General features: G+C 35.1%; 1 protein-coding gene across 1 annotated transcript; it reads right to left on the reverse strand.

The window, feature by feature from the left end:
* Positions 2798-7590, reverse strand: LOC109840699 (ketol-acid reductoisomerase, chloroplastic-like). The gene is made up of 10 exons (XM_020409438.1): positions 7375-7590; positions 7198-7290; positions 6218-6283; positions 5665-5805; positions 4548-4775; positions 4272-4389; positions 4063-4202; positions 3821-3988; positions 3561-3716; positions 2798-3336 (listed from the first exon to the last, which is right to left on the reverse strand). Exons 1-10 carry the CDS (start codon positions 7474-7476, stop codon positions 2968-2970), a joined length of 1581 nt encoding a protein of 526 aa, XP_020265027.1. The 5' UTR covers positions 7477-7590; the 3' UTR covers positions 2798-2967.

Consider the following 10488-nt stretch of genomic DNA (forward strand, 5'->3'; position numbering starts at 1 on the left):
AATTCACGTTCTGGCTTCACCATGGCGAGCGCCTCAATTCGACTTAATTCTTGTTCATATCAACCTTATCTACAATAACACATAAATAAGAAAAAGTTTCAGCTTTCTTTTTCTTAGGGCAACGGGAAGAAGGAAAAAAAATTCAATGATTGTAATTGTTTGAATTTGATTCACTGCCATGCACTTCAATCCGAGGTCATGCCTAACTTCATGCTTCAAACCGAGATCACACTCAACTCCGTGCAGTCGGTCCTCTTCTCATTGCCATGTGCATCTCTTGTTCCCTCTGTCGCGAGCCCAGCCCTTCGAAGCTCTCAACGACTATCACGACATGTGCATCAGTTCTAATCTAGCTGGCAATTAATTCATGATGTTTTGTATTTGTGTATCTTTTTCTTTGGTGTGATTATACATTTTTTTTACCTGTAACCGAGTTCAGGATGTAGGTGGAGGTAAGAAATGACGGGAAGCAATGGCGGGAAGAGGATGGGAAGCAATGACGGGAAGAGGGTATCTTATTATTTTTTTGTCCATATTAAGTAACTTTGGGTTTCCTTTTTTATTAATTCTAAGAATACATTTGTAATAAATGAGTATCTTTATTTTAATCAAGATTCACGATCTAACGGTTAAAAAGCTTGGTGGACGGAGCACTCAATCCACTTAAGTTGACAAGAGTTTTACTATATATATATATATATATATATTTTCCTTTTTTATTAATTCTAAGAATACATTTGTAATAAATGAGTATCTTTATTTTAATCAAGATTCACGATCTAACGGTTAAAAAGCTTGGTGGACGGAGCACTCAATCCACTTAAGTTGACAAGAGTTTTACTATATATATATATATATATTGTGGATTTAGATTTTAAAGCTTGGGAAAAAGAAGAAACAGGGGGAATCACCACCAATTCGACCTCATCAGCCCAGGAGGCCCTAGATGAGCTGCCGACTCCATTTCTGAGATATTGAGCTTGAATTCCTTCCAGTCAAGAAATCTGTAGATCTTAGGATTTCCTCCATTGATTTCTTCATCCTCTCTCCTTTTGGACCTGTCGAGCCCATTACATCTTCGCTGAGTTCATCATCATCTTCCACAAGATTAGTATCAAATTGATCCTCGAGAGCTTGCGAACAAGAGCTTTTAGATCGCAGAGCAATAGTGAGTATCTTTCTTCCACTTCTATTCTTCTTCTTCGCCATTAAAAACTAAGCAGGGGCGTAGGATAGAGGAGAGTAGATCGCCCGCTAACTTGCGCCTTCAGACATCCTGCTCCTTTTAACCTTAAATTGCCTTAACGTTACCTTCATCATCAGTATAGGTTCTTTTTACAAACTATCTTTGAATCTTGCTGATATGTCAATGACGTGGTGGGATAAACTTCTAATTTCACTAATTTTTTATTGATGTGATAGAGTTGTAGTAGGAAAAACATGAATTATCAGTTATTTTCTTTTTGCTGCCTGGATAGTGAGTTGGCAGAGCTACGTCATGCTACTTCAGCAATATTTAGTGAAAGTTTGTAAAAAGGACTTAGAATGGTGATGTATGTAATGTTAAGGACAACCACTAAAGACTTTGAAACATTAAGGACCTAGGCGATATTTGACTGATACATCAGATACCTCCACAGAACTTTTACCAAAGAATAAACTAGATTCTTTTTGGAATTATATGTTAAAAGTTTTAATTCTTTAAAAAATTTTCCTAATCAAATTTTTATTCTAAAACCACTCTCAGTCTTAGAACCTATTGCACCATTTTAATTATTTAATTATCTAGATTAATGATGATGTAATTATAAATTGAATGCAAAATTGTTGATTTCGAGTAGGAGACCATTCTGATAGAGTTGTGGTGCCTAATGAATTGTGTGCGTTCTCTCTTGTAGCTGTAGCTTCATCAAAAGGGAAAAAAGTCAATGCATGGCTGTGAGATGTAGTCAATTGCCAAATCAAGTAAAAAATCGATGTTTTTTTGTTATCATCTTTTCTTTCTTTCTTGTTTTATCTCTCACTTATAGGAGATTACATTCCAAGGAAAACCATATGAATAGAATGGAATTGTGGGTCTGGACCATCTCCACGTTGATTAGGATAGTTGGACTGTGCGGTTGTGCCTAATTTGGTCAGCACGAAATAGAATTTGCTTTTTTGTTCGTCTGTTTTAAATCTCTCTCTCTCTCTCTCAGATTAATGGGTATCCTTGTCATAGGAGGGGATTTCCTCCTTGACGTCTCTAAAATCACATGATTGAGCGACATTGTGGATGATCCGCTCCGTTGAACTTGATCTACATATTCTAAAACCCCAACACACCAAGTTTGGGGTGAATTCGTCATCGTTTGACCCTCCATCGAGCCATGTGAAAAGTTCTATTCATTCAAAACCGTTAAAATTGATACGAGGGGATGAAGGGTCAAACGACGACGGGTTCACCCCAAACTTGGTGTGTTGGGGTTTTAGAATATGTAGATCAAGTTCAACGGAGCGGATCATCCATGGGTTAAACATCATTATAGTCCACTTCTTTGTTTTATAGTCAGAAAGACTGTTTTCTAATTTATGACACTCCAAAATAGGAATTCGATGTGCACTTCATGGAAACAAACAGCAGACTCTCCTCTCACAAGAAGTAAGGTTTTTCTCTAGTTGAGTTCTTCACATCACCGTATGCCCAAAATTCTAGTCAGAAACTATTCGGTGCAGAGCAAGACGAACTCATGCGTGCAGCTCTAGAACCATCTCAAGCCTCATAATACTGAAGAACTCAAAATTTTCACACAGCTACTGAGCTGATGATCCATACCGCGAACCAATAACATAACAAATAAAATTCGGAAAGTAGTTCATAGCTCACAACCTCATACAGACTCAACAATATTCTGGTACATAACCGAATACTAATTCTGAGCTTAAGTCTTACAATTACCCTCTCCCAAAACATCACATACCTTCAACTCAATTTCTAGCCTGTCGCAGCTCCGGGCGCACAAAATCAGCATCTGCTGGAACCGAGATATCCACAGTCGGCCTCAACTGTGCACAAACTTCAATGGCGTCATGAATTGGATCAGACAAGAAGTTGCTGATTAGGTCTTGGTTGATGGGTGTGGTGTTGTCAACAGCTACGAAGGCTTGTTGCATTAGGACATAGTCGAATCGTGGGGCCCACTTCCTAGATCCCAGTCGAGCAGTTGTAGAGCAATTGTCCACCATGAATGAAACCCCGCGAGCATGCATGAATGGGTTAAGGGAGTCCACAGCCTCGATCACACTCTCATTGATGATTTCTGAGTAAGAGTGGCCCTTCTTTCTTAGAATTTCAATCTGCATTAATTTCCAATTACATTATTTAACATGAAGATGGACTAAACACATGCGTGTTTAGTCCCCAGGATAATGAGCAGAGGAAAATGAATAGCTTGAGCTGAGCCTTAAGCTGGACAAATAGAACTTCCCCATGTGAAGGCAAAAGAATCTTAATTTCCCCCCTTCCCAGTTCTCTTATGTTCTTCTATGCAAACAACAACTTCAAACGATGAAAGAAGTACCTGAGCCATCATCAGAGCTACAAAAACCCCAGCAGTGAAGGGATGCAAAGGGCCCAAGTCACCTTCAGGCCGCACAGAGCGAACTCGCTCACCAACTTTCCACATGCGTGTCTGATCAATTTTGCCCATTGGGAAAGCCGGAAGCCCCTGTTTTTCCTGTCATACAAAAGTAACCATTTAGCCAAAAACTCATTGCTTTTGGACAAATCATGACCAAAATTAATTGTAGATATAATTACAAATCAAATTTAGGAGCTTACTTGGAATCGTCGCCCAGCCAATACAACACTCCGAATCTCACTCCCAGAGGCAACATCCTCATAGCATTCATACAATATATCCATGCAAGGATAGTATGAGGCGCTATATGCAGCATTAAACTCTTTCTTCCCCTCCTCAGACAATGAATTGTACACGGAGAGCATGCCCTGAAATAAATAGGTCTCGTCATTGCGTCCTATCATCTCATGTGATAAAGTGTAACCAGGACTTGGTTATTTACCTTTGTTGAAATGGTTCTAGATACGATTCCTGTAATGCACTCAACAGTGTTTTTGTAAGCCAACTCCTCATTCATTCCATTATCTGTGTACCTTTGGAACAAAGCCTCTACAATTCCATGAACAGCGCCGAGCAGAATACCTAAAAGTAAAACAGTTAGCGAACTTGCACCGCGGAAGGAAAGATACATCGGCAAGTCATTTCACTAACCACGCTCGCCAAAGATGTCGCTCTTGTACTCCTGCTCTAATGTAGTGGCGAATGTAAAGGGAGACCCTAAAGCAACTGACCACCCTAGAGCAACATTTGTAGCCCTGCCATCAACATCCTATTTACAACAACAACAAAAATGGTAAGAAGTGGCCAACACAGCATTCACAAGTCTGTTCAAAGTATGACCCATGCATACTTATTGTATAAACAAACAAAATCAACCAAAAACTCATTAATTATCCATTAACTATAATAGATATGATATTAGCATACCCGGTGAACTGCAAAACTAGAGTTGATGCCAGCACCATTGATCTCCTTTCCCTGAACATAGAGCCTCCTTACTGATGGGCCCATTCCCTTTGGGCATACAGCAATCACACTGATGTTCTTGGGGAAATCAAGACCAATCGACTGCAAGTGACCCAGAAGGAAACCATGTGAAAGCCCCAGGATACTGTTTGGCTTCATGTGAGAGAACACTTTCTCATAATTGTCTGCCTGCATTATTAACCAGAAAAGAGTTTATATTGACTTGATCCCTCCGTTAAAAAGAGGGTGTACTGTAAGGAACCACAAATTTTTTGAAGAGACAATGTGCTGGAAGAATATGTGATCCTATATGGAACTAAACATAGAAGTTTAGCTAAGGGTACACCTACTTGTGTGAATTTCGCTCAGGTAACCATCCACTTGACTTGTAGAACCAATTTTAGAAATGACACTTCAAAGAAATTGATATCCACCCCAAAAACTGTTTCCATGAACTGAAGTAATTCAGAGTTCAAAGAAAACAGCGCAAGAGGACAGAGGAAGGAGGGAGATCAACATCAACATCCATTTTAAAAGGACTATGGACCCATTTACACCCTATTTATTGTAAGTTCTAACTGCAGGAAAAGTAAGCTTCCCCTCTTTAGACAAAATAAAGTGCTTGATGTTTTCACTTTCAACAATCTTCGTATAAGACGTGCAAATCCACCAAAATTCCAGACTACGAACAAATTTCAGTGAAAAATATATAGAATAATCATCCAAAATTATTATCCCTATAGAATAAACTTAGAAAAATTTAGATATCAGAAATACACTAAAGAACTGAAGATCTAGCATATGAAAGAGAAAATTTATAAACTCAGTGGCCACTCACCATACAAAAAACATTAAGCAATAAGCAGTAAATTGGCCACCCAATGTATTACCATCCAGGAGTATGCAACATAAAATTGAAAGGAAGAGGTTGCTCTAGAGAAAATTAAACTCATGCGACCAAGTACATATTAACAAAGTTACAGAGAAGAAACAAGAGAAAAAACGATGTAGAATTAGTGGTGCAGAAGTATGGATGGACTTCAAAATGCCCATAATTGGATACTCAGTATCAACTGACCTGTGCAGCGTCTGAAATCAGTAGCAACACAAGATCACTGCCCGAGACAGTTTCCCAGATATCGCCTAGGGTTCCACTCTCCTCAGTAAACCCAGCAGCACGTGCTTCGTCAAAAGAACGAGAACCCTTCCTCAGTCCAATCTGCAAAGAACATGTAAGAAAATGTTATGACAAAACAGAAGAGAAAACAGAAATATGGAGCTGATAGGCCCATTTATGGCCAAAAGGTCTAATGACACCTAGGAAAGCTAGTTCCATATAAGCTTGAAGCTTGAGGAAAGAAAGAAGAGGCAGAGTTTTTCTCAAACTTCACTCAATTTTGCAGAAGGAGAGAAGTTTATTATTATATATTCAAAGGAAGAATAGCCAATAAACAGTAGGAGAGAAGGTTATTATATATTCAATGCTAAATTGCAGAAAACAAAAATAAGCTGATTCAATAAGGAATATGGTAGCCTTGACCCAGTAGGAGATAACTCTATTACGTGTTCAAGGTTAAATTCTAATTTACAGGAAACAAAATAAAGCTGATCCAATAGAAAACCGGGATGACCTTGACCACAATGTCTGACTTAGCCTCTGCAAGTGAATCCCTTAGATTTTGTGCTTGAGCTGGACCCTGCATAGTTAAAACAGAGATCAAACAAATATCCAGATGTCAAACATAAATATAAGGGCTCCCAGAGACCAGATAAGAAAGTTTGTACCCCAAAAAAGAAAGAAGTAGGAATTTTTTCCATGTGAGGTGGAATGCCAGATGATACCAACTTTTAACATCAACCTCAAATTATAATATAACTGAGTCTCAGATGAACAATGATATAAACTGCTATATCAGGAAAGCCTATATGACATTATGTTGTTCATAAAAGCCAACTTCACTCTCCACAGGAGTATATTAATTAAGAGATCAAACTTGACAAATATACTTGTGAGTCTATATTCAAGTATTAGTCTATCATGAAAAAAGGTTGTAGGTTTATACATATGAAATACTTGAAAGAGCTTTGCTTCAATAACCTAGACGATTGAGATTTACGAATGCAAGTTGTTGTCCAAAGGGCTCATCCACATTCAAATTCACGTGATTTTTATTTCCTGAGATATTTAAGTATCATATTCCAATATAACCTGGAAAAAAAAAGAAAGAACATACTGGACACAGAATCTCTCAGTGCTTTTAAAAAAATCGCATTAATTATCCAACACCATCATAAAAATAGCTATAAATAGGAATGAATTTTCCCCACTTTTAACCCTTGATTCTTCACAAGCACGCAATAGAAGCAACCTGTAGATAAATATACCAAACAAAACAGGTCACCAACATACTACACTCTACAACAATAAGCTCACAGGCACATATGTGCATTTATCTACTAGTGGCCATTCTCCATTATACGACAACTCTAGAAAGTTAACGCATTTCTTTCTCGTGAAAAAAAGATTACTTCTTTTCGCAAAGTTTACGAAAACCAAACTTTCAGCTGAAAAAAATACGCAAATTGACAAAAGGAGGAGTTTATTTCTCACCTGTGATCCCCACCCAATTACCCCAATCTGCTTGATCCCCTCGAACGCATCCGGCAACAAATGGAACAAATCCCTCCCTCCTCTCACAATATACTACCAATCGAAATATTCCAAAAATCATCAATAAACAGCAAACAAAATAAAATCTAAACAAAATATCATAGAAAAGCAAGACACCTCATCGTGGCCAGCGAGAGTGACCTTCTCCTTCTTGAAAACAGAGGTCTCAAAGTCCAGAGTAGGAAAAGGTTTTCCAATCGAAGGCACAGAAGACACCATCCGAGCTCCAACAGCGCCGCTGCCGCCATTGGAGCGGATTTGAGGGAGGAGGCCAGTCAGGGTTTTGGATCCGGATCCGAACCCGAACCCTAGGGGAGTTGAGTGAGGGCTCAGGGTTTTGGGTCCGAGAGGGAGAGAGGAGAAGATGGGGATGGTGCTGATAGTGAATCTTATTATGGGACAGATTTTGCTGATTTTTTTTTTTTTGCGGAAAGTTCGTAGGATGATGTAGGTGACTTTTACATGGTGGGCCCACGTGTCAGTGAGTAGGTGTGGGTTTGGGCGTGGACATAAATGAGAGAGGCCGGGAACACGCGGCACAAATACTTGGTAGTATCTTTTTTATTTGAGGTTATTTAGTATTAGTACCTTACCTCTTCGATTATTTCATATTACTCCCTCACATGTATGAAGTTGCCGTGAGTGCCTAAAATCCCAGGTTATCGCAGTTTGGTCCCTCACTGACCAAAGTACCGTCAACTAATTGTTTTAAAAGGGTTATTTGTAATTTGACACTCTAAAATTTACACATTTATAAATTTTGATACCATAAAAAAAATCTGCTTTAATATTCTAAAGTTTATACTTTTTTTACTTTGATATCCTTAAAAAAATTTGAAGCTTTGGCTTCTAAAAGTTTACACTTGTTTAACTTTCATGTCCCAATGTTTTCATAATTTTAACTTTAATGTCTTAAAGCTTACACATTTTTTTAACTTTGATACCCTAAAGTTAGGGGTATCAAAGGGTCGAAAATAAAAGCTTGGAAAATCATAGTTAAAAGATATAAATATTGTCGCAACAAAGTTATCAGAAGCAAGTTTCTACGATATCAAAGCTAAAAAGGTGTAAGCATTAATGTATCTCAAGAACTTTTAGAGTATTAAAGTTAAAAGACATAAACTTCATAGCACCAAAGTGTAAATAATCTTTTTTTAGAGCAATATTGATTTTAAGATAGAAATCATAACCTAAGAGTATTTTGGTCATTGACGGACTATGTTGTTAACATCATTAGAATTTGAGGGACTAATAAATAATTATTAACATGAGGGATAAATATGAAATTATTAAAGATTTAAGGGACTTAGCATCTTTATTTATTTTGTTTTTTGTTTTGGCTGCTTCTTTCTGGGGCCAGAGGTGACGAAAAAAATAAGGGGTTTGTTGTTGTTTTGGCTCTTGGCGGAGCGCAAGAGTTGAGTCTAAATTCCAAAAATAGCCCACTGATGCGTCTAGCTTCCGAAAATCGCCCATTAAACTACTAATCCTTTGCGAAGATAATGGTGGCTGTTGGAAGGGTTTTCTCACGGATATCCGTGGGCAACCATTAGAGGGTGAGAGAAATAGAGTAGAAGAATCGTTTAAACAAAGCATTTGTTTGGTTACGTTAGCTTTTGATGGAAAGTTGTTTGGATAGACTAGTAATTTGTTTCGTCACGTCCAATTTACCTAACTTGTTAAGGTAAACTTAGGCTTCGTTTGGGTACTATGGTGTTTTCTTTGTTGTGTTTTTGTAAGAAAAACACTATGGTGTTGTGCTTTTCCCTTAAAACGTTTTCAAAACAACATGTTAAGTATTTTTGGTCAACATTAGTTTGACTCATTACAACATTAATATTAAGGGGTTTTTGCTTTTAGACCCATTTGTTTACTCCCATTTATCTTTAAACCAAAGTACTGTTATTTCTATCTTTAAGCCCAATTCACCTTTTGTATTTATCTTTAAACCCAATCTCCAAAATATAAAAACAAGTGGTGAAAATATAGTATTTTGAAGATTGGGTTTAAAGATAAATACAAAAGGTGAATTGGACTTAAAGGTACAAATAATAGTGCTTGGGTTTAAAGATAAATGGGAGTAAACAAATGGGTCTAAAAGCAAAAACCCCTAATATTAAACATATTATTAATATATTATATATTAATTATAATAAAATGTATTGTAAATAAAATATTATAATATTTAGTTTATATTATTATAGTATTAGAGGTATTAAATATAATACAATATAAAATTGTATAATGTATTGCAATATTATATTGTACTTAATGAGTTATATTATATTATAATTATTACATATTATATTCAAATAATTATATATGTAATTATTTGGCATATCAATTTGTTATTGTTATATATTATATTAAATTTTTTATAATATTATTATTTTATTATTAATATAATATTATAATATTATATTATACTATTATTCATATAATAAAATATTATTAATAATGTTAACATTATGTTATTACTAGGATGTTATTAATAAATTAATATATTATAAATATTTTAATTTTATGTAATATATTATGGTCTTTAATATGTTAGAGTTTATTAATAGTAATTTAATAATATATTTTTTTAAATATGTTACTATTATATAATATTTTATAATTATTAATTTATTATAGCTTATTTATTAAAAAAATTAATAATATTATAGCGATCATACTATTGTATAGTATATTATTATGTTATTATTTATTATCAATAACTTTTTTATTATTTCTTATTAGTTTATTTATATTTCATTATTATTTATTATTATATAATACATTGTTAACATATTAAATACTAGTAATTAATATTATATTATTATATAAGATATTTTATTTATTATATTTTTATATTATTTAATAAATATTACTAATATATTAGATTAACTATAATATAGTATAGTATAGTATAGCATAATAAGCATGTTGATAATAACTCTATATTAATTATATTTAATATATTATGTTAGATATTATACTAACACATTCTCAAACTCAAAACCAAAACACCAAACTTAAAACATCTTTTAGATGTTTTGAAATAAGTGTTGTGTTTTTAGTTTGAAGATGATTTAGCTCAAAAAACATCATGGTTTCCAAACACATGATGTTTTATTTTTTGCAAAAACACAATGGAAACAAGTAAAACACCATGATATCCAAACGGAGCCAGTTTTTCAAAAGCCGAGGTGTGCTAGTTTTTAAAAATAAAATTTAAAAGCTAACTTG

This window comes from Asparagus officinalis, chromosome 5 (assembly GCF_001876935.1).
Source record: "Asparagus officinalis chromosome 5, Aspof.V1, whole genome shotgun sequence".
In the NCBI taxonomy this organism is placed as follows: domain Eukaryota; kingdom Viridiplantae; phylum Streptophyta; class Magnoliopsida; order Asparagales; family Asparagaceae; genus Asparagus; species Asparagus officinalis.

Coding starts and splice junctions, on each gene's coding strand:
- LOC109840699 (XM_020409438.1), bottom strand. CDS start 7,476: ATGGTGTCTTCTGTGCCTTCGATTGGAAAACCTTTTCCTACTCTGGAC. Junction 4,776..5,664: donor TGATTTCAGACGCTGCACAG/GTCAGTTGATAC, acceptor TTAATAATGCAG/GCAGACAATTATGAGAAAGT. Junction 4,203..4,271: donor CGACATCTTTGGCGAGCGTG/GTTAGTGAAATG, acceptor TTTTACTTTTAG/GTATTCTGCTCGGCGCTGTT.